General features: G+C 35.3%; 1 protein-coding gene across 1 annotated transcript in view; it reads right to left on the bottom strand.

Annotated features, from left to right (window-relative positions):
• Positions 1 to 9,374: 9,374 nt before the first annotated feature.
• Positions 9,375 to 26,059, bottom strand: part of LOC115453225 — a 244,124-nt gene continuing 227,439 nt past the window's right edge. Inside the window, exons 2-7 of the mRNA XM_037439260.1 lie at positions 18,474 to 18,688; positions 17,872 to 18,007; positions 17,215 to 17,348; positions 14,783 to 14,979; positions 14,114 to 14,259; positions 9,375 to 13,077 (exon numbers count right to left, since the gene is read on the bottom strand). Coding sequence (XP_037295157.1) covers positions 13,010 to 13,077; positions 14,114 to 14,259; positions 14,783 to 14,979; positions 17,215 to 17,348; positions 17,872 to 18,007; positions 18,474 to 18,688 — 896 coding nt within the window. The 3' untranslated portion in view covers positions 9,375 to 13,009. The remainder of the gene's footprint in view (positions 13,078 to 14,113; positions 14,260 to 14,782; positions 14,980 to 17,214; positions 17,349 to 17,871; positions 18,008 to 18,473; positions 18,689 to 26,059) is intronic.

Raw genomic sequence — 26,059 nt, 5'->3', positions numbered from 1 at the left:
TTTATTAAGCCAGCACCGTAGCTACTCGATCATAGAGAATACTCGTTTCTTTATACAATGATAATATATATTATATATTATAATAAATATGCATTCAAAAGTACTATAAAATTGATAAACGTTTGATAAAAAATTCGAGGAATCCTTCATAAGAAATCTTCTTATTAAAAATTATATCGCCTTTCAAAACCACTAAAAACAAAAAAACTTTCGTTAGTTAGTTATTTACTAGTTACCAATTTTGAAGTCTGTGCCTAAAAATATCAACAATATTTTCGTACATTTAGCATCTAGGTTAACTAGCAATTTTAAAAAATACAATCGAATCGAGAACCTCCTCCTTTTTTGAAGTCGTTTAATAAATAGTCTATGACAATCAAATCAACAGAAGCCAACATTATTAATATATATAAATAAAGTATAGAGACAATCCCATAGCGATCTCGGGAGAATTGAAACCACATAAACGTAACTCACTGGCATGATACACGAAGAGAAAGGTCTGATTCCAATTTTAGTGAGGATTTCAATATATTCAATGAATATCTTAGTAGGAGACACAGAGTAAATTGTACAGAAGGGTAGCTTGGATTTACTTTTCAGTATCTTAGTACTGACTATTATAGTTACTGTTAAGAAACAACGTACTGAGAGGGTTAATAGACGCTCCCGATCTGAATAACGAGCGCTGTAAGTACCTTAACTTGTTACCTTAATTTATCTTTTTATTTTAAGTAGAATATAAAAATCCTTTGAATAACATTTTTTATTTCTTAAAGTATTTAGCGTATACTTGCAAGCATGCGTTCCTAATGCGTACGTAACAAAAACGATTTGTTTTAAAAATTAAGTAAATTATATTTTGTGTTGTGGCCCTTCTGTACCATACGATGCTGTACACCCGTTGGCAGGTTGTAACTGGTATCCTATATTTGCAAACGAAATAATCTTAAGTCGGGTAGTATATCCGCTTTTACGCTTTTCTGGGTCTAGACATTCGTTTACAATAAGATTTTATTAATCTCAAGACTCAGAGGTGGTAATAGAGACTGTTATTTCGAATAGATACTAGATTTTTAGGTCTTATGTTTTAAGGCGATTTGAAAGGCGTATTAAAGACTGTATTTACATAGATGTTTGCCACACAATTTTGAAGTTTATTAATAAGCTATTATTACAAATATTATTTAAAAAAATTACTTTGAATGACGAGACGAGCTTGCCGTTCGCCTGATGGTAAGCTATACGACCGCACATAAACAGTAGAAACACCATCCAACACCTGGAATTACAAAGTATTGTTTAGTATTCCACTGCGCTCGCCATCCTGAGACATGATGTAAAGTCTTATTATATTCAGTAGTTACATTAGCTACAAAGTCTTGCAAACTGGAACACAACGGTGTCTACACACTGCTGCTTGGCGGCAGAAATACACATTGCGGTGATACCTACCCAGGCGGACTCTCACATATGAGAGACTCACCACCAGTGATGATGTCACTTTTGTACCGGTTGAGTATCCTTAATAAGAAATCTGTCATTACGCGTTAGTCAATATATTCAACAAAATAATCTGGTCCCATCAAAACCTGGAACCTGAGTTTCTTGGAAAGTTGACAAAAAGATTTGGTTCCTGCGGCGAATGTATTACGGCCGATCCTTCCATTGTGTTACACCCACGCGTCGTTTATTTTTCAATTGTCGAGGATTTTGTTCTAGCGCGGATAAATATAGGTTTTGCTGACACGGAAAGGAAAATGTAGCTTTATATTACGTAAAATTATTGGAGGTATAATAGACATTTGTAGTATGGTATAATAGTGCACACACATATAACGCTTTTATCTCTGAAGGAGTAGGCAGAGACGTAACAAGGCACCCGTTTTTCGCCTCAGTAAATTCTAACGTCACAGTATAATCTCTCAACGAATCCAAAATTATATTTTAAACCCTACATTTTTATAATTTTGGTCCAAAGGCAGACCAAAGACAAAGTGGAAAGATGTAATATTGAGGGATAGGAGAGAGTGTTATTTCCGAAGACATCTTAAATAGACTAAAGTGAAGAGGAAAAACGAAGAAGCTTGTTAGTTTTTCTCCTAAAATAAACTATGTAAGATGTTAAGAGCAAACTGGAGATGAAAACGAAAATTTATCCTATCACCGTGTGGGGCGTATAAATTGAAAAAAAAAGAGATTTTTATAAATTTAATAGTCAAATGATAAACGCATATCAGCCTCGAACTAACTCATAATTGTCAGTTACAACAAAAAGGCGTGTTCCTGTGTTACTGTGTAACGCGACTCCCCAGGCTTATCAGCGGCGTGTTTAACGAGATTTGGCCGATACCTCGTCTTCGCGACTGACTTGTACCGACTATGAACTAGTCAGAGTGTTGATTATTTTAACTAAGACCGTGGAGCCAGTTAAAGTGGTTCAGATAATTTCGAAGGTGTATCGTTTAAATATAATATCAGCCATGTATTATATACTGTACCACGGATGGGCACGGGCGTCGTCTACTATTGAGAGGCCTTAGTCGTTGGTCTGGTGCAGATCGATAGACTTCACACACCTTCAAAATGCCTATAAAAAACTTCTCAGGTATACAAGTTTCCTCACGATGTTTTCCTTCACCGATACTTTATCGGTAGCGGTAAGCGATCATTTTTAAAAAATACACATAATTGTAGAAAAGTTAGAGGTTTGTGCCCTTGGCTTTTAAACCTCCGAATTTTCGTCTCCACAGACCGTTCTACACCCAACTAGGCTATCGCTATGTAGTATTTATTACAGTGTACGAGTATATTATATTAGATGCATTTTTATTTTGATAGCTATACAAATGAAATTATAAAAAATCATTTGGTCAGTGCCATATTATTTTTCGAATCTTATTACTGAAGCAAATTAGCTTATGAGACCTGCCTGACAATCGAACCCGGATCCTCCCAGTGCACATTCCGCCTTATACGCCACTGAAGATTTTAAATCCAAACCCATCCAACCATCTCTTAACTCCATAATATCAATAAGAAAGATTTGATTAAAACCGGTCCAAAACGGCGAAATTCCATTCGCATCAGATACAGCGGCAGTCAGTCGAGCTCGGCCTATCGGCGTCCCAACTTCCATACTTACATAACCTAATTTCTCGCTAAATTGAAAACGTTAAAGTTTCCCATCTAACTTGCCCAATAAAACATTCCTCATACTTTTATCGCATGTACGTATCGCTGCCACTAAGGATTCATTTTGATTTGGATGAATATTGCGGTATTTCCTTGGTTATTTCAGGTTTATTGGTGAGATTTGTCATAATGATTTCTTATGTTTACGCGAATGTTAGACATTGAAATTAAATTAATTTTCGGATTTTATCGCGGTCAGTATACCACGAAGGCTGCAAAGTCTTCGAAACGTCGGAAGAAAAATAAAATAATAACCGCGATAGTTTGTGAATTATCGCTTGCTTTAACGGTGAAGGAAAACATCGTGAATAAGTGTGTCGCGTTCTGGGATCAGCCTGTGTATATCCAACAGGCCTGTATAATTGTATCAAGTGCCTAGAGGTAATCGTCTCGCGTCAGTCGACATTCTATTGGACCCCTCTCTACTTATCATCAGGTGCAATGGGGTCATTATATACGTATTAAAACAAGACAACCCCTCGCATATGAGCAACTTACAACCAGTAGTGTAGTACAGTATCATATATTGCTTATTCGTTTCAAATTTTGGATGGCATTGTTATTGTTTTTGAATAATTTTGAGACTCACTATCAACCAATTTACCAATTTATCGCATAATTTTATATTATAAATATAAACCCAAAAACTAAACACAACACATAAAGTGGAGGAAAACAAAATTTGCAATTTCGTTTAGTTGGACGACACACTTATTCAAGTTATTTAGATTTAAAAACCACACTACTGACCCAATTTTAAAAATACTACTAATGCCTGAATGATTACAATAAAGACGCCTTCGTAATAAGAATCTGGGACAATAACCATAGCCACAAAATATATTATATCACAGAACACGGAAGCCTATTGCAATTTTCCGAAATATTCACATATTTAACACATCATAATTATGCATCAATACTCTGACCGACAGCCCTGGCTGGCTTCCAGCTCCACTCTACACGGAGCCGTAACGAGCTCTCTAATGTGGTGAGTAACTACCTCTCTACCCTCTGAGACGTGCTGTACTCTTAATAAGGGTATTTTTATAAAGCTGTACAAAATTTGAGCTTATTTTAAGGTCCGGAAACAAGAAATTTTAAAGTAGTAAAAGTGGTGCGGTGACACTGTTTTCTTCAGTAATGCCAGCTCGACCGGGGGAAGTATTATTGCAAGAACTATATTATGCCTATGATACAGGGCTATCGGAGATTCTTATTAGAGAAAGATTTTTTAGGATAGATAAATAAAAGGTTTAGAGATTAGCGCGTTTAAACATTAAAATACTTTACCTTTATATTCTACTAGCCTTTGCTCATGGCTCTAGCCACGTTAATAAGTTTTCCGGGTGAAAAATCCTGCTTTTATGTCTTTCCAGGATAAAATGGAACCTATACTTTAAGTTGGATATTTAGTAATAATTCAGTGAAAACTGCATTCAATTCTATGCAGTAGTTTTTGCGTGCTGCGTATACAAACATACAGACTGATAAACAGAGAAAAATTCTAATAACTGTTAATTCGGTTTCTGTTGCTCCAATAAAGACCTTATATTAGGTGTTCTTCAATATAATATTATGTAATGTACCGACATCGGCCTGTTACAATTTTATCATATTTTTATATAAAGATAATCTTGACTTATATTATAAATGACGACATAAGTATGTGTATCACTTATATACATTATATCTTATTTGTCTATTATGTTTCCACTACCAAACCCCTGAAATATTTTCGTGTAAATTTAAGTAAGCTTAAACCTGAAAACAGACCGGACATTGTTTTTTATATTTCACCATCTAATACCGGGTGAACTCAGGAGCATTAGCCAGTACATAAAAAACTAAAACTCCAATAACTGCAAGTGGCTTTTACTACCCCAATTTCTTATAGACAGATGAAATATAATTAGTGAGGTAACATCTCGATATCTGGCGATGGTCCAACACAGCGTCCTAACAAGCAGTAATGTGACTAACTGCCCCTTAACTCTTACTTTAGCTCGCTCAGTTTATTACCAATAATCGTTGGTTACATTGGCTTCATTAGTGTGGTTTAAGATATGTATAATTTTGTTGATTGGATAGTCGTATCAAGTTAGTCGACACCGTTTGGAGGTCATCCATATTATCAGCTGCTCAGAGTTCACTATTCCTTGCTTGTATATATAAAAAGATTAAAGATATAATAAAATACTAGTTTTTGGTTTCGCCCGCGTGAAGGAGTTTTTCGGGTTAATTTTTTTTCCGACTTGATATTTATCGTTATGTTAAGACCAAATTACACAAAATCCTTATAAATTGTAGCCTATGTGTTATTCTGATGTATAACTAATATTACTGTAAAGTTTCATGCAAATCCGTTTAGTAGTTTCGTGAAAGAGGAACAAACATATATACATACACACATCCTCACAAGCTTTCGCATTTATAATATTAGTAGGATGTAGCTTACAATTAAAACCAGATTCTCCACAATCTGCTACCAGGGGATCGTCTCGTAGTTCGGTCGTGTAGTACGAGAAGCATGAAGGCAGTCAGCCAACCTGAATAATCTGGTTGTGGTGGGTAGAATAGACGGCAAACGACCTAGAGGCCGATCACCTCCCGATGGTCTGACACCATCATGGAAATACCAGTCACAGATGTTCTGCGACAGACACAAGATAGGGTGAAGTGGAAGCAGCTCGTAAACGCCACCACCAAAGCTTACCAAAGCTGGCATTACCTTCAGTTATGAAGAAAATCACAAAGAATATATTTAAAAGATATGTGTTAGTAGGTGAAAGTAATTATAATTTACAAGTATAGCAAGTTGAGTTACTGTATTGTTAGCTCATCTATTTATAGTTTGGTAATAAAATATTTGGGTGTCATTAATATTATTAGTCCCGGCAATCAATATATACCAATAATTATAACAAACTAAAATGATTGTTAACTATAAAAATGAACACCCTTATTCATAAATGTTATTTATCTAAGGACGGAGCATTGCTGTGATAACAAATCTGTTTCCCAGTACTGACGGCATGGCGGTCTTCGCACTGCGTAGACATAGGGCCGTTGTGATTGGCTAATATTGAGATACAACTTTAAACTAGTTGGCTGTCAGATAAACAAAGCTGAGGAACAGACTTGTTATCACAGCAATGCTTTGTCCTTAGATAAATAATGTCTATGCATAAGGAGGAAAGAATTTAATAATAATATGTATATTATGTATAGCATCGTAGTAGTATTAATTGTAATTGATGTTATAATTTTTAGCACACTAATTAAAAGAACGGATAAATTGATTGAATTTTTTTGTTTATTTAGAGGAAGCTACATTATTCCTGAGTACTACAGGCCACTTTCTATCCTGGAAAAACTTTCTACACGGACGGAACCGTACGCAAAAACTAGTTAATGAATGTATTTAGACCAAAACTATGAGGATTTGTAAATATGACTAAATGCTTGTAGCAATGGTATGAGGTGCGCTCAAACATTTGGACAGTTATTGCGGGGATATTACCGTGATTTCAAAAGAACACTGAATTCGAGTATAGTCAGAGTTGGTTTATTAAGAAAAGTTGAGTAGAAGCAAGTTCTTATCGTGCGCGAGGCATTCGTTGGTTTAGCATTTTACGTCATCTTATATGTTAGAAATTGCGAAGTAAAGTGTGCCTTCTGACTGCTTCCGATACTTAATTCTTAGCAAGGTCAATGCATACACGATTTTTCTCGTTAATGATCTTTTACCATCGACTGACCCATATTTCACTAAAAGACCTCCTAGAAAATATTATTCGAGTAGTTTCTAAAAACTTTTAGCCAACAAAACAAAACCAACTGGTGATAAACATTTGTCTTTCGATTACTATAAAGGGATTTGTTCCACAATGGACCGTATATAAGTATTAGGGGGGAACTCATATTTTTTACTGCCTTTTTGGTAATAAACCGGAACGTCGGTCCACCAGTGACGTTCGCTTTTGCCTCATAAAAATGTTATTAGCAAGAAATACTGGTTCGTAATATTTTCAATTATAATTCTTTTTACATTCCTTTGATGGTGTGTTTTTTATTCTTGTTTGTAATGGCTATCTGATGGTAAATGGAATCCTTATTTAAACAGCTTACTTGCTTGCTGTAGGTGGCGGCTTGTAATAACCTTTCCTAGGATAAAGACTGTATATGTTTTTAAAATAAACGTAATGTTTTTTCTTGTAATGGACTGCTGAAACAATGGTCTACAGGTTCAAAACCAAAACCTGTGAAGGGAAGCATCGTAAGGAACCCTATTGTATGTGAAAATTCTCCTAGAAATGGTATGTGAAAGTGGCCAAATCGCACTAGGTTTGCGTAGTGGACTAAAATCTAAACTCTCAGTAGTAGTGAAGGCCCGTGTTTAACATTCCCCAGTATAATGGCTAGTATTATTCCTTATGTTCATATGTTTAGAACTTATTCGAACCATACAGCTATAATTTAAATAGTTGTATAATTATAAAATGTAGATAGATATTGTAACTTTGACTTTTCGGATGACAAACACCTCAGTCCGCCCTGTGACCAGGCTGCAGTCTTCGAAACATCGGGAGAAAATTATAATATAAAAACCGCGATAACATCCGTATAATAATTGTATTTTAACTTAGTTCCCATTTTCAAAATTAGTTCAGTTATTGATTCGTGAAAGGGTGACAGACAGATAAAATTACTATCGCATTAAGTTCGGCTTGTAATGCACGTTTATTTCTTGTAATAAAACAGTGTTCTAAATCATTTCTACGATCAAAACGTACTGTAAAATAATGTCTCAATCCTGTGATTGATTTTGTACATTATTTGATGTAACAGAAGATAATATGGAAAAGAAATTATTCTATGAAACAGCCATTAAAATTGGTTAAAAAAAATGTTATTCATATTTGAAATGTTGTGAGTAAAAGTGGGAGCGAAGTGGGTTTATCTCGTTATCTTTTTCTTACGTACGCAGGATTACGTCCGGTGACACTTGATGACGTCAGAGTTTGCTATTACTGTTAATTGACAGCTTCCTCTTCCATCAAATTTGAAACCTTTATAACTCATTCATTATTACGAGGATTTTGAAAATACTTTATTCGTTAGATTTCGGATGACATCCATCTTCATATATGTATTTTTAAACAAATCATCAACTACCGTATAAAGTTCGAAGGAAAGTATTTTCGCATTCTCGCCAAATCCTTTGTCGTGAAATTCTAAATCCTCATTACTGCTTTTAATTCTACATAAGAACTACAATTCTCCCTCGAAAATCATCTGTCGTATGTCTCCTGCAGAACATATTCCTTTAAATATTTCCAGAATAGCATAATATTACATAATAATATGGAATATGGAAGCAACCCGCAGTTAGCGACCTCCAACATCCAATAACTTATAAAAATACATACACTTGCAGATCCTTCTCCAGTATGTATTTTTTAGATAATAAGTAACAAACATAGTATATTGAAATTAAAATATTAAAAATAGCCATTCCAACATGAGCTTAGATAGAATAGTGACAGTAATTCGTCCTATTTATTTTTAGAAAATCATACTTAATATTTTTACCATTGCTATCAATAACCCATTAGAGATCACCACAAATATTATTATACTGATATGAGTTCATCTTATTGAACTGCTGATAATATTGTTCATGAATAAGTCGTTAATCTATAGTAATACTTAAAGCTTAAGACTTTGTCTATATGTTTGTAATTTGAATGTTATAAGGCACTTTTATACTGGAAAACTTTTTCACGCAGTCGGAGCCGCGAGCAAAATCTAGCAATTAACATTTACGGAGTCAATTAAAACAACAAGCTTCAGTAACTAATAAATTTTATTTACATATTCACATATAATTAAATCTGCAACATTGAAATAATTGTCCGTAATATACAATACTTATCTATTACATATAACTAGTCCACGAGGAGTACGCGTGGATAGAAAATTAACAAAATGGCAAAATTGTCGAAGCGGGCGGAACAGCGTTCATGACCCCTACTACGAATAAAATTGTCGAAGCGGGCGGAAGAGCGTTCAAGACCCCTACTACGAATAAAATTGTCGAAGCGGGCGGAAGAGCGTTCAAGACCCCTACTACGAATAAAATTAATCGTATCGTTAATGGTGTCGATTAAATATTCTTTTGTATATTGAACAGCGCCTCGTAAACGAATTTGGAACTAAAATTCGCGTGAAAATTTGGTGCGAGTAATTCGAATAGTTAATCGTTTAGCCATAATGAACTGAAAAACCAAGGGAATAGAGTATGAATCTCTTTTCGACGTATAGTATTGTCAAGCAAAAGAAATACGTAAACGTTAACTTACTTAATACGAATACATTACTAAAGCGTAAATTCCTAGAGGTACTGAGCGTTATTTTGAGTCATTTTATATAATAAGTAAAAATATTGAAGAGACGAGCTAAGTTACTCGCCTGAGGCCGTAGCCAAGATACCTTTCTATAATAGTTACGCTCATAGAAAACAATAAATGCGTGATGTGTTTTTGTTTGTTTGGTTTTATTATGGAAGTCGGTTTATCAGATCTCGTGGCGTCTATATCACAAGGTGTACAGTCAGGCACAAAAGTATTTGAACAAATTCAAATCCAAATCGCTTCTACACATTAACTTCAATCGAAATTCATTCATTGTTGTCCAATGAAGTTAACCATCTGAAGTTTATTTTAGTGAAACGTTTGTTGATACAGACAAAATTTTATGGCGATTTGAAATTTTGAATTTGTTCAGCTACTCATAATTTACAACGGAGACAATTTTTTAGCGATTTGAATTATTTAATTCGTTCAGCTGCTTTTGTGACTGGCTGTACATTTATAGTGCAATGCCATTATTCCTAATTTCTAGGTAGTGTCGTTATTATTTATTAATAACTGTGGCACTTAAAATTAAACATGTTAATTGCTACCTTCCTTTATCACAATTAAAAAATAATATTATGTAAATAAAACGCAAAACGCTCCGCTTGTCCAATTTTGCGTTCTGTTTATTAGGAACTATGGCTGTAAAGCGCTGCGTGTGGAGAAATATAGGACGGCTGTTGGGACGTTTTTCCGTCTAACAGATTTCATTTGTATCAAATACATGTACATATAAGTATTGTTACGAAATCTGAAAGACGCAAAAACTATGTTAAAACACATGATTATAAGGTCGTTAATTGATTAAACGACACGAAATGACAACACCTATAAAAGGCCTATCTAATTACCAACGTAGAAAATAGAGGACGAGTCAACTGTGAAACTCATTTTGGCAATAATAAAATTATATTTTAATAATTATTAATTAATAAATTAGGGATGTTGTTCACAAATTACGCAGGCAAAGAAGTGCGTTAATTTAGATACATTGTAGCCAGTGTAACTACTGGACTTAACATCTCTCGTCTCAGGATGGCGAGCGCAGTGGAATACCAAACAATACTTTGTAATTCAAGGTGTCGGATGGCGTTTCTATTGTTTATGGGCGGTCGTGTCGCTTACCATCAGGCGGACGGCAAGCACGTCTCGTCATTCAAAGCAAAAAAAAGATTCCAGTATCTAACAAAAATAAACTAGGCTCAAATTTAATTTGAGATTTTGAAGGAGACACCTCTATAAGGGACACGAGCTCTTTACTGCCACTAGCCTCTGCCTACGCCCCAGATACCACAAGATAGATAGCATTCACAAAATTGGGCAATGATGACTACATTAATTTTGACCATAAATTTTGATTTAAGACAAACGGATTAAAATGTAGGACACCTTTAAAGGTCTACAATCAAATTAAATTTATGTCGCCATTTAAGATCTGGGAGCTCAAGAATTATATAATAGGTAATCCTAAATGTTCTAATTTTAAGTCTCTCTCCGAGTAAACGGCCTTGAGTAACTTGTTTCATATTCGACGGCGCGCGAGTAACGGACAAGAAAAAGCAAAAAAATATGAATATAAAAAAAAAGTTGTTTTTTAAAGTTGAAACTACCAAAATATTCTTTAATAAATCTAATGTGTTGATTGCAAATCAAAATAATGTCACCTTTAGGAGGAGATGCACGGAATCTATAATTGTAGTATTTTTATAATGAAATTAATTAAACAATATCTCCATTATAAAAAAATTTAAGCAACCCAATTACAGATGGTTATTGCATGATTCGTTCTTTTGTGCTTCTCAAAATATCCTTAGAGCTCTGTTTTGCTAGAGGGAAGGGGAGGACCGAGGGCGTCACTAATAGGATGGTATCTGTCCTAAATAAATAAAATTATAAGCTTATTCGTCGATGGATGCATATAGCGTATTTTTTTCCAACTTTCTCTGTTTGTGTTATTTTAAAGTCTCTTGGTATTCATTTATAAAAAAGAAAGGAACTTACCCATCTAAGATGGAAGAGACCAGCCATTTATTTACGACAGATTTAAGCATTAAGACACCTCCTACTTATTAATATTTCAAAGAGGAACACAATATTTTTCCTTGACAGCAGATTTAGACAAAGCATGGTACTTATCTAAACAATTCTCACATAGGAAGGACCTACTACACAAACTATTTCTCATGTTGAAATAAAACTATTTACGGTTTTTATCGATATATTATATTATATTATCGGTTATTTATACTATCAGTTTCAGTCCCCCCATCAAGGTGGGGCTTGAATACTGAAAAGGTCTTCTACATGACGGCTGCAAACTCTTCAAAACGTGAGAAAATAATAATATAAATAACCGAGATAAAAAACGTAAAATAGTTTTATTTTAATTCCAACATTCGCGTAAACATAAGAAATTATTTTTCACGTTTAATAAGTTTATTATTATAAAAAACATTAAATATTTACAAGCATTTAAACTAGTGGGGTTAGCCCCACACGTACTCCTCTGGTTATTAACTTTCTATCACAACATTCAGTTTCCTTACATAATGCTCTGGAGGTATTTGGTCAAATATCTCCGGAAACAATACCCATGTCCTTACATAACCCTTATTCTTTATGTTATAAGATACAAATTGGAATGTCTTAGTTTACATAAGACTATAATTTCGCTTAGCCAACATTTGAACAAAAGTTTAGGAAGTGTGCAGGATTTGATGTAGATTATCTGCGAACTGACTTAGTATTTCATTTATCTTGTATACTAAATTAATTGGCTTTGTTGTTTTAGCAATATTGTGATAAGTTAAATAAGAATTATGGACCTCAAGGTCAAGATTTGTCTGAGTGCAAAAGTGAGTCAAATCTTTTCTAAAATATAGTAGAGACTGCATACAACATCGACACGAATAGGTATTTTATTTCTTATTTATTCTGTTTCCTATTTCTCAGGTTTTTCTTAATCTTGTTTTTTTATATCGTTATTTTTATTTTTGACATGTTAATTGTGCCTGTAATATTATCAAGTGATGTGACATGTTTTCTATAACAACCTTTTTTTTGCAGATACTAAGTATACCAAATCTTGCACTATAATTCAGCTACAACTCCAAACCACTAGTATAAACCTTATCGAAATCAGTCCATACATTTGGCATGACAAACAAACCGAGGACAGGTTCAAAATTTCCTATAATATTCCCTAAGTAGCCTATTAGAGCACCTTACAAAATGTCCAAAATTCTTCTAAACAATACAAAAGGAAAAGAACAATTCGCATACACCATACATGCGTCCCAAGACCAAGCGATGTCCAATATTTGACCAAACAACTCTGCAACTGTAGTTTAATTGAGTTTCTCGGACGCTAGATGGCGTTATACGGTGACATGTAATCATAACGTTAGGAGCGATGCGCACACGCACACGGATGTCAGTAGGAAACTGTTGGATGCTGCTGTACCTGCGAAAGAAATAATGAAACCTTATTAACCTAGTATAAGCGTACTCAGTTCGATGCTGTAGTACAATGAATTTTAAAATCTATAGCATAATGCTGACATTTCTCTTGCCTATGTACCTTTCTATAACAATTAGGTTCTTTACATGATGAACTGTTATACAATGTAGTAGTGCCCTTACAGGATTGATTACTAAATAAATATATCCAATTTTAATAAATAAACTCACTAAAGGCGCGTACAATATCGTTCAATAAATCAAACTGGAATTCAAGGACTATCGGTGGTAAGAAACAATACGTACAAACGTTACAGGATAACATTTGCAAATATTGCCGTAACAATGCAAACATCGGTACTAACAATACAAACACAAAAGGCTTTGATTCAAACAATACCTTCACTGTAATTGTTATAAGTGAAGTGAGGCTTTCATGTGAAGAGTAAAATGGAACCTTCGTTCGTTTTGAGTTCGCTAGGAATAATTTTATAATAGTTTGTATCAGACAATTTTGTCCTATTTAGGAGTATCTAAACTATTACCTATATTGTGTAGTCTCAGAGGCTTAGTGGTCTAGTAAAAGCTTGGACTGTAAATGGCAAAGTTTCGGTTAAGTAAGATATTTTATTGTTATACTTCTACTAGAAAACTTATTTATATTTTGCCCTAATTTGGAAATCTGGACATAATATCCACCAGTTTCAAAGTCAAATCAAGTTACAGTCAGACTGATATAATATCATTTTTATAACACCCTAGCCTTATCTGCAACTCTTTTAATTTTTTTTTAAAAAACCTGCTGAAATTCTAAATAGAAACACTAGGTTTAGGAGAACCTAGTAATGCTCAAAGTGTCTAGATACAGCAGTCTTCAACACATCATAAAATAAAGCAATAAAAAGAAGTTGTAGCCGAATCTTCTTTATAAATATTGGACTGCATATTACCATATAAATAGTTTATTAGATAAAGATTTTTCTTCTACTCATCAACGTCAGTATTTTTTTGTATGATAAAGTTCTAGCAAACCGTATTACCTGAGGAATCTTCTCCGGTAACAGAGGCAGGATGAGGAGCGTCTTCTTTGATGTAGACCGGTTCACTCTTCCGCGCATAGATATCGTATATGGTGGCGATGCAGCTTAGAGCAAACTGACCGTTAGGTGGAGGGATTAGGGTATACCTGAGAACAAAAAGAGATATCAACTTTCTATTTATTAGGTCCTTAGAACGCGCATGGCTCGATGACTATAATGAACCATGGAAGTGTCACTCATGAGAATATCAGCTTATAGTTGAATATTTTTTTTATATTCCTGCGCTAAAGTGACTGCATGGTTATTGAGGTGGCGCCTATAGCCTGATCAGGAAAGTGAAAAACCTGCTTTAGAATTTCCACTTTTGCTTTTTCATTTTAAACTTAACGTGACACAAAAAATTAGTGCCATATTTTACTACAGCATAGCTTTTTTTTTATTGTCAGGGTATTCATAGAGTATTGATTGACACGAGACGATTCATGATTATCCTTTGCCGATTGAGACAATTATGTCCGCCTGGTCAAAACTGCACAGGCTGATCCCGGATCGCGACACATTTGCGTTATTACAGCAGATTTTATAACTTTATATAACATGGTCGTTATCCGGGAGGATATACAATCCTACCACTAGTATCACAGAAGTCTGGAACTTTGATTCACGAACCTCAACACATCCTTGTCTTCTTTATCGACTTTGTCGTAAACGTAATGATCCTGGTAGGCCCTGTTTAGATTGGAGCTGGTGTACGTCAAGCCCATCTTGTAGTGCTCTGCCTCCAAAATCGAGATCTCCAGTTGGCTGAACGCCCCTCGTTCCTTGAAGTCCAGCTCCGAGGGACGCCAAGACACTGTTTCTGCTATCTGTGAAAGAAGTAGTTTTTTAACATATGATTTTAATGTAATCAGTATCTGGTTTTCAGCGTATTTGTAAGTGGGATTCTTGGTAAATCTGGAGAAGTGGTAGAACTTTATCACATGATATAATAGTTTCATTGTGTTTAATACCGTCATTGAAATTGTTGGAAACTCATTAATAGATTTCTGTTCACCAATCTGTATTTATAAGGCTGACAAATCCTTCATAATATTTCCTAGAATTTCTCTTCCAACTAGTTGTTCTGTGTTATTGGCTTAGTTAATTTGACCTACCTTTAAATCCCATTCTAATTGAAACTATTTTATACTATAAACGATTCCACATTTCTTCTGCGAATTCAATTCCCATTGTTTTATCTGCTACTACTATTACAAATACATTTCCCATATTAATTATAAACGTCCAAATTAAAAATACTATTTACCCTTTCTTGAGTAACGTCAGCATCCAGAGTCCAATCAGCGAACGCAACAGTACCGTCTCTAATGAATAACGAGCTATGAATAATGGTACATTGTTTCGGATCTGAGGTCACAAAAAATACAACGAGAGACTTTTGTCGCGGTTACACGAAGTCGAGCTTAAATTAAAATACTCCAGGATTTGGTAGGTTTGTTTATTTGTTCATTTACTTATATTGGTACGTAAATTAGAAGCGAGAAATCTTAATAATATTAAAAACTAAGTGATGCTCGCGGCGTCGCTCGCATAAAAAGCTTTATGAGCTATAAAAGTACCTAAAACACTTTAAAGCTCCAGCACCATCTATTAAAAAAAACAATAAAAAAATCCCCATGTGAGCAAAATCCTGAGATGAAAAGTAGTTGTTAATCCAGGGCAAGTGACATCTACTCGTGTGCCAAATTTCTTTTAAATCCGTGTCATATTTCCTACTTTATAAATAAAAAAAATCCTGGATCATCAAATAAATACATTAATAATATCAGCCCTGTATTATATACTTGCCCACTGCTGAGCACGGGCCTCCTCTATTACTGAGAGGGATTAGGCCTTAGTCCACCACGCTGGCCTAGTACGGATTGGTAGACTTCACACACCTACGAAATTCCTATAGAGAACTTCACAGATGTGCAGGTTTCCTCACGATGTTTTCCTTCACCCTTAAAGCGAACGATACATTCATAAAGAATACACACATGATTTTAGAAAAGTCAGAGGTGTGTGCGTGTGTCTTGGCAGTCCGTTGCACACCCAACTAGGCTATCGCCGCTTAAATACATTATGCATCCTGTATTAGTGTGAAAGGTAATCTCTTAAGCTAATAATATAAAAAGGTAAAGTTTGTAAGTTCGTGGATTTGTAAATAGGGTAACTGGAACTACGGAATCTTTTCTATAAATTATTTCACTGTTAGAGGAAATTGTGCTTTCCCCGAATGGTATTATAGGTTATTTGTTATTTAATTACTTTTGTCCCGAAAAAGGATTTTAGCGGCTGGTTTCGTGAGCTTATTTGGAATAAAAACAAGTCTCAGTTTTAATAACAGTTTTTTTCCAATTTTAAAAGGACTAATTGATTTTAGAAATATATTGGTCGTAAAATTGGCAATTTTTCATTATTGATACTTAATATATTTTTTAATCATCATCATCATCATCAACAACAACCGCGGGATGTCCACGGCTAAACACGGGTTTCCTCAAAGATTTCCTGATAGACCTGCATCAAGGAACCTCCTGTAACTTATATGAGGTCATCTGTCCACCTCATGGGTGGACGAGCGACGCTGCGCTTGCCAGTTCGTGGCCTCTACTCCAAGACCTTCTTGCCCCATCGGCAAGAAAACAGTGATTATTACATAATATCATATCTTAGTTTCGAAAGATTAGCCGAATCAAAATGAGTGCACTCACGGTTTGCTGAGCTTATTATTTTCTACAATGTTGGTATTAGGATACGAGTTTATTTTTAATTCGAATTCCAATATCAGTACGTAACTTATGTTTAAATATTAAAAAAGGCTATCTGATCTATAATGCTCAAAATTGTAACAAACTTAGAACGGGTTGATTATCCCAGGCACGCAACCATCAACCTTAGCTCAATGAATCCACTTTTGCATAGCTCTTAGGGAATAAAGTTGTATAACATGCTGGATGCAGGCTTCTTTGGACAGGTCTGTTTGGAAATCTTTTGGGTATGCCTATGTTCAGTTGACTTTATTTAGCTGGAGAGGATGTTATGATTATATTCATTACCTTATGTTCATCCAATATCCAAGTGATATTAGGCGCAGGGTAGGCTTCGTCTACCGAGCAGTTAGCTCTCAGCACGTCGCCTCGCGCGTAGCTCCCCCGGGATATTGTGAGACGCGGTGCCCGGAATGGGGGATCTGGAAGGGATTTTAGAGCTAGAGATTGAGATACAGATTTGTATTGCCATATGTACACGTTGAAGGTGTAGCTAGTACAGACGCTTTTAACTATTTATATCAAACGTTAAATGACGTCAAATGGTAGTATCGTTTTAAAAAAATACTATTAATTATTAAAACGACAGTTGTTTCCACTAAATTGCAGACAATATAGCTAAATTGGCAGACATTATCTAGCATTAAATAAAAAAATTGGTTGAAATTCCGTATCGACTACATTGCACCTGATGTTAAATAACGTAGGGTTGACTACAAATGAACATTTCTTGTCAGTTAAAAAAAATACATCGGCCTGTTTAATACCATACAGACGTGGGCTGATCCTGGAACGCGACATACGTAGGCCACATTCAATAGTTTTATACCTTGTGTACCGCGGTCACTATCCAGACGAATACATATGCCCTACCACCAGTAGTGGTTCTTTTTCAACCTTCAAGTTCTATAAACCAGATTTACTGTACGATGACTCTGGTCTTACCAACGACTGTAAGTGGTGCTGAGCGTATATCAGTGTGGAAGAGCGGCGCGTCGGCGGAGACCTCGCACTGATAGTCGCCGCTCAACCGCCGATTCATGTTCACGATGCGGACTTGGTGACGGTCTGATTGTGTCAACTGTGTCAGAAAGTAATGCTATGTCAAAATACCTATAAGACGAGGAAACAGTAGCGAAGAGTAAAATTTTCCAAAAGGAAACCCAACACAACATATAGCTACTGCTAATATGAATAAATGTGGTCTGAAAATCGTTCAAAGATAATTAGATTTTATTAATTAATTACGAAAGGGAAACCAGCAGGAATCGGGTTATATGGACCTTTCGCCAATGCAAGGAAAGATAATAAGGTTTTGATATATAATCCTCATTAGAACTTTATTCAATGATTTTTAAACATATTACCAATGAATGTTTCTTTCTCTGATGCTAATTGGTAGTTATTCTGTTCTATAAATTCTATCATCTTCAAGAGAAAAAACATCCTTACTAGTTTAACATCAAACTGAATGAATCTTAATTTTTTTATATCAATAATCATCTTTTCTACTTCAACCCAGAACTTGGATCTCTTCAAGAACTTACATCAACTGAAGCTCCAGGCAGCGGGAACACCATAGTAGGAGGCATTTCCCGCGGCACGAACCGGTAGAACTCTGTCTCCGCACGATACCACCTGATGGAGTAAAGCGCAGCGCCCTCCAGGTCGTAGGAGCAGCGGAGGACGGCCGACTGGCCCTCACCGGACAAGACCGCGCGAGGGACTGAGATGGACAGGTTGCGGAGGGACCAGACTCCACCTGTAAAGAAGTAAGAGAATCAGAACATGGCCAGTATATTAGATTAGTAGATTTTATGAATTCTCTTTCCGTTGTAAAAGTTTAATACTCCTTAAAGGTAGTCAACGTAAGATTAAGGGGCCCTATTCTGTCTACGCAGGCGAATTCCTCCTTTTTGCATTTACCAGCAATCTAATTGTAAGACGTTTTGATAGCTGTACAGTTTAAATAATCAAAATCCATTTTTTACCTACATGTTTCTCAAAGCTGTTCTTCGATTAGATTGCCCGTAATCGCAATAAGGCCGTTTACCTTATAAAAAAAAATCTAGCAGTTTATTTATGGGATTATGTGATGATTACCATATAAGCCTATACGTCAGCTGACATCTTTAATATATGCACTATACACTAAAATCGTTGCAGTTCTTTAATGAAACTATGAGACACATTAAGAATGTGATGATCAATATAATATTCCTTAAAATTTTATTAACATAATAATGAATTTGTCCTACAGTACACCTGAACGTTACCCTGGCAACAGTAGTCACTTTGGAGCAGCTCTAGTATACTCACATTAGACATTATGATAATTACAATATAGCCCAAACATGTCCACCAATGAGAGACGTTGCATAATAATAATATGTATATCTTGATTCATGTACATAGTATATACATCAGCGTCCACGAATCAGTACTTATTAGAATAAATCAATATGACAGGTTTCTCAATATATGGTCGATATTCAGGCCATTATATATTTGATTCTCTTTGAGTTCTTTCATCAAGTTACCTTTAAATGCAAAATTGTATTTCGTCTTAGAATACGAAACTCGAAATTTCATATTAGAATTTGTTTTTAACTTGTGAAAATTAAACATGACGTCTTTGAATTTCACGGGAATTGTAATTTAAAAGATTAAGAGATACACGAACTTGTATTAATTCTTCAAAACTTTGTTTACGTTTGTTTTAATTTTGAGGAAATTGAAAATGACGTAATTACATATTTTGTTTCAAGGAAACATTTCAATGTATTAATATAGTATGTATTTTTTAATATTTTAATTTTATAAGCAAATAAATATATGTATAGTATGGGTGTGATCCTGGTGATAACTGACCTAGTCAGATCGAACAAATAGAATAGATAAAAATGACCTTAGAAACAGAATAGAATATTTTGCAACTTGTCTAAGCATTGCTGCTTGGCGTCACAGATATATCGTTAGTGAAGAAAGATTTAAGGTTTTGTCATGCACCATAAGCAGAGCAACGTTTAGTTGATCGATCTAAAATAATATTATCAGGTTTTCCCACAAAGGAGCTGACTACTGCGGCCGGTAAACACTAAACCAAATTCTCTATCATTACCTGCAGCCTTTCAAAGTCCACTCCCGAACTGTTGAAATGATTTGAATGAAGGTTGCAGGAATACGCTGGATACAGGCCGCTTTTGACAGGTCCGCCTGGAAATCCTTAGGGAAGGCCTATTTACAGCAGTGTACTTTATGTAGCTGACGATGATGATATTATGCTAAACTTACATTGATATAAGCGTAAGAAAGACTACTAGGTGAAGAGTATCTCTATCTATTCAGACATTTTTTTTTCGGATTGTGACACATTAAACGGTTGTAAAGACGGCTGTCAGAACAAACAAACGCGCCACTGGCGCGGCGAGTGTAAATCTTGCTTTTGGTGAGCCACGCTAGAGAGGCTAGTAAAGCAGTTTTAATATAGAAGTTGATAGTTATATTTTTTTTTAAATTTGGAAATTCGACTTAAAATTGCTCTCTTTAACAATAAAAGAATTAAAGTTTCGATTCTCTATTTAAACTATATTAAATTAAAGGCCCTGATAAAAGTGTTTCAAAGCTTTTTGTAAATATTAGCTGTTAAATGATTGGTATGAAGATTTATAGATCAGTTATTGATGTATAATTCTTTGGTTATGGATAAATATCAATCTTATGTTGGAAATTTTGGATTAAGATCGAATATAAAAAATAGCCGTTAACCCATTTATATTTTGTACCACCTGATAAACAGAGTTTTTAAATTTAATTATGGTTTTTATTTTAAAACGATATAATCCAACATAATATATTATCTTAATCATAACCTAAATTAAAATAAAACAAAATCACTTCATGCAACAATTTGAAAAGTCTCACTGTACTCCCAACGTAGCGGCTACGTTGTTCCCACGGCCAGGTCAAGGGGCAGAGGTTCAGAGGGCGGAGGGGTTCAGAGGGACGCGGGAGAGGCCAGTAATCACACGAACGCACCTGCGACTTGTCTGTCACTCCTTGTACGGTTTTCATAATATGTAGAAATAAGGGGATTGTTAGATGGATTTGAGAAATGTATTTTAGAATCGCTATAATAAAATTCAAATCATATTTTAAGTTATTAACACTATAAGGAATAATAATATTATTGGGTTAAGAGCTAGATATTGAAGACAATACTGCTGGACACAGCACGCATTGTGAGGAGATTCCTTTATTTAGATCCTTAACAGAGGGGCGTTTGGGTCTTAAGAACTTTACCATTGGACGATGAATAATTTAATTTATTTTACGCATTAATATTTTTATATATTTGTACAAAATTTTAAAAAAACTTTCATAATAAAGATAATATTATTGTAATACCAGCTCTGTAATCTATACTGCCTAATACTGAGCACCGTCTCCATCTACTACTGAGGATAATATAGTCTATAGTTCACCACGAGGATCTTGTGCGGGTTGGCGCACAATGTATTCTAGAACATAATTTAGCACGTCCTGAGTTACTTACAAAGAGGCTGGACCCTTAGGTTAATATAATATAATAAACCACTAGTGACACCAAACCGTTCTGTAGACTAGCTTATCTTACTACGCATACACTGATCCCAAAACACTAGTCATGGCAAATAGTTGTTGGTAAACCTACTCTTCTCTTCTAACTCAACCCTATTTTCAGCAGCTAGTCTAGGGTTGTCATTAAAGTCGCCTTTTCTTACTTTAACCCGATACTTATAGCTAGTTTATGATACTCAAAGGATTGGTCAAAATACCATCCGCCTTTCTCCCACCTATCTACCTCAGATCATTTAGAGCAATAGTCCAGATATAAATGTAGTACTACATTCCCAAAATTACCGCGTAATGGCAGCGGCTCCTATCACGCGATCTAACGCTGATTGCTGGAATTTGGAAATTTAACTAAGTTTAATGTGATTGCGCGGCGTTCGTTACTGAATGTTACAATTTGATTTCCATTTCAGGCGTATATACACGTACGTACTTTCGTATATAAATCATACTTTTTATACCTTTACTAGCGACCCGCCCCGGCTTTGCTCGAGTAGTGCCAATTATCTATAGCCTAATAAGTGCTGGTGGTCTGATCCTCACTAAACTTAAGAGGATCACCCGCTGGACTAATCTAAAGATAACCGAAATCGTTCGTTTTGGAATCCACTGGGAATGTTTTACATACACACACAGAATCCTGTTATAACAAACAGATTTTCATCTAATGTATTCATAGTTTACATAGCTTACATACATCGAAATAAAACTATTTCTTCCTGAAAAATAATAATGTAAAATCCGCGATAACATCCAAAAAAATACTTTAATATGGAGTTCTAACTTTCGCTTAAACATAAATATCATCACATACATCAAATTTGATGCGGCGCACCGGCATATGATAACAATTTTATTTTGCTAATATTTGACTAACGAATATTTGTTTTTTCATGCGGCTAGTCGGCATTTCGTCACAAATTCCAATCTTTTTATTTTGCTTAAATTTGACTAACAAGTATATTTATTTTTTTTCCATATTTAATATAAAATTAAGAACTTCGATTCGCAAAATTCAATGCTCCTAGATCAAGAGGGATCTGTCCTGACCCCGACCTGAAAAATGGGGATCTAGGAGATTTTATGACCTCTGGAATTCGTAAAAAGGGTTCGTGAACTATATATATCACTGAGAGTTACTCGTATTGAACCCAAATTAAATTTATTAACAACTTCTCCATTTGAATTATGATTATAAATGCGAATATTTGTCAAGATATTTTATTCCAAAAATGTGTATGGGCGGCTTTCATTTTGATAACACTTTTAAACCTGAACAAAGCCATGTGCAACAAGAAGTAAAATAATATTTTTTTTTTAGTATATCTTTGCCTGCATTCTTGAATAAATTGGTTATCACTTTCACTCCTATAAATGAAATAAATAATAAACCTGTGAGTGTCGGCTTCGTTAAATCACGATAGCTTTAATATCGGCTACTCAAACGCGTCAGTGATCACTTTCAGCCAAAACAATTCCATTGCCTTCTATTAAAAACAACGATACGAATATGATTCCATACAGCCAGTAAACAAACGCTCATACCAAAAACAAACAAGACAAAATTAATACCACTCCAGTTACATTTGCAGAATCGGCTCGCAAAACAAAGCGCACAGCTCACGTAATTAATGCCTGCGCGGTATACACTGCCGGGGATCTTCTCCGCTCGTGATATAAATGTAGTCGAGCACCAACAGAGGCGGCAATGTATAGAAACCATTCAGTTAATGACCGAGTGTGCGATATTCAGCCGGTTAATTGGAGCACATGTGTTCCGACGACAGCGACAATAGATTTTTTCATTGGGAGAATTTGTTTGTTCGTAGAAATGGGTTTGACGTGGATGTTAATTTGCGATCAGTTCATACATTCCTGCTTCCAAATTCCTATACCTTACCTTTAAGTTCGCTAGTCAATCCTTGTTTGTTTTGATATTTTAGGTGTTCAATATACATATGACACAGATTTCCTTTAATATATATATTTTTTGGCATTTTAATATCAAGACGAGCATGCCGCTTGCTTGATACTTGCTACAATAACCTTCAAACCGGAATACAACAGTGCATATACTCTGCAACTTGACGGTAGAAGCAGACATTGCGGTGTTATCTATCCAGACGACCGCTCGCACACAAGAGGCCTACAACCTTACTGGTGTATGTTAGATTTCACTCATGACCCACTAGTTCAGATGCAAGTTCTGTAAAAGTTAAATTGTAATAAATGCATTAACTTTCACCATTTATGTTTTTGTAATAAATAACATTCCTACAAACATACCTTTTCGTTCGTTAAAATCTAAACGTTTTAAAGTTTTCTGTTTGTTTATTTGGTTTTCCGGGAATCTAAAACCGCTGCATCTATTTCACTGGAGTTTCATTGACCGTTGGACTTTGCAGTTAGATACGATTAATTTTGTTGAAGCAGCAGTCGGCTAATCAGTCACTGATTAGTTCAGAATATAGGATAAAAGTTAGTCCGTTTTATAGTAACTATGTAGAAACGAAATACTGACAGCACGATGTTGTGTTGATGTAAATTTGACGTCTGCGCGGTGCCTTATACTATTTTAAAGTTTACCGATTCTAAATGTAATTACTGGACATAAGAGACTTAACATCTCATGTCTCGATGGCCAGTGGAATACCAAACAATACTTTGTATTTCAAGATGTTGTATGGTGTTTTTACTGTTTATGGGCGGTCGGACGAGCTTACCATCAAGTAAACGGCAAGCTTGTCTCGTCATTCAAGCAGCATTAAAAAAATATCTTCGCTATGTCGAGTCATACTGTTATAAGCTTGAATTGTAATAATAATTATACACTTGAGGTGCTTTAAGATATTTTACATAAGTAGGGCAAACAAAGAAGTTGGTCACCGGAGATAGGTACTCATCATTGCCTAAAACATCGGCAATAATAGATATATCAATAGGTTACCACCGGAATTAATGGATTTCTCGCATCTTATCACGATTACTTATATTATAATTGTATATTTATAAAATGTAGACATATATTGTAACTTTGGTTTTGGACCTCAGTCCGCCCCGTGAACGTGAAGGCTGCAGTTTCAAACGTCGGAAGAAAGTTATAATATAAAAATCATCGATAAAATCTGTAAAATAGTTTCATTTCATTTACAACTTAACAAATTTTACCTAAATGACAAACACAGTCAATTCACACGACCGTTACAACATTTCGCCAATACACTAATAATCAAGACACAAAACAATCAACCAATAAGGAGGGAATCAGGGCTTGATTATACTGTGAACCCTTGTTAGAGGGTTCGGATGTCTACGCGGAGAGGTCAATTAGGCCGCGGACCGAGTGACAAATGAGCAGTGTCTGTGACACGTCTGACACTTCCAGTTGAATTATTTTCGATGTGAAGTTATATAATATATAATATCAGCCCTGTATTATATACTGTCCCACAGCTGGGTACGGGCCTCGTCTACTACTGAGAGGGATTAGGCCTTAGTCCACCACGCTGGCCTAGTCGGATTGGTAGACTTCACACACCCTCGAAAATTCTTAATAGAGAATTTCTCAGGTGTGCAGGTTTCCTCACAATGTTTTCCTTCGCCGTTAAAGCAAGAAATAAATCACAAAGAATACACACATATTTTTTTTAGAAAAGTCTGAGATGTGTGCCCTTGGGATTTGAACCTGCGGACATTCGTCTCGGCAGTCCGTTCCACAACCAACTAGGCTATCGCCGCTTTTTGTGAAGTTATTGAGATATTATTTTTAATGCTGTCACGGCACAGTGACCCACTGTACTTCTCATCCTATTGGACCCCGCTTCACTTATCATCAATTGCAGGAGGGTCACTTTGCCCCGCTTGCATAAAAAAAAATAGTGATATTATCTACTATTTTATAGTTTAGAGCTAGGTACGCCTTAAACTTTGTAGTTCAAATCGTTTTGTCGTGTTGCGACTATAATTCAATTACCGTTACAATATTGACTTGCCTTATTATAAACCTCATATCAGTTTTCTTTCAGACAGTCCCACTCTGTTCTAGCCGTTTGATAGAGACAGTCTTATCTAGTGGCGAAGGGTGAAAATGTTCACAAGGTAATCCGAGATAAAAAAAATGCTTTAGTTAACATATCGCAGTCTAATTAACAAAAAACATAAATAACAAACGTAAATAAACCCAAAAGGGAAGCCGGTAGAAATCGGATTGTATGGACGCTTCACCACTGGTCTTATCACAGTGCTGCTTCATACTTTACGAAGCCTTGACATTTTCACCTAATAATTCATGTATTTTACTTCGACTGTGGAGTCAGAGACGACGTACTTCATGTTTTATCGGAGGGAGCGGACTCCATACTTTGGGTTTCAACGTGGGCATTATGAATAATTGTTTGTCGATTCCTGCGTCGGAAGGCGCTGGGGTTTTTTTAAATAGTATTTTGAAATCGTGAAAAGTGAGTGAGTACCGATGAAAGCGGATGTACGGACCGACATGTTCGTAAAATAACGACCAAGT

The sequence above is a fragment of the Manduca sexta genome, chromosome 3 (assembly GCF_014839805.1).
Source record: "Manduca sexta isolate Smith_Timp_Sample1 chromosome 3, JHU_Msex_v1.0, whole genome shotgun sequence".
In the NCBI taxonomy this organism is placed as follows: Eukaryota; Metazoa; Arthropoda; class Insecta; order Lepidoptera; family Sphingidae; genus Manduca; species Manduca sexta.
This window is presented reverse-complemented; position numbering and strand designations above follow the sequence as displayed.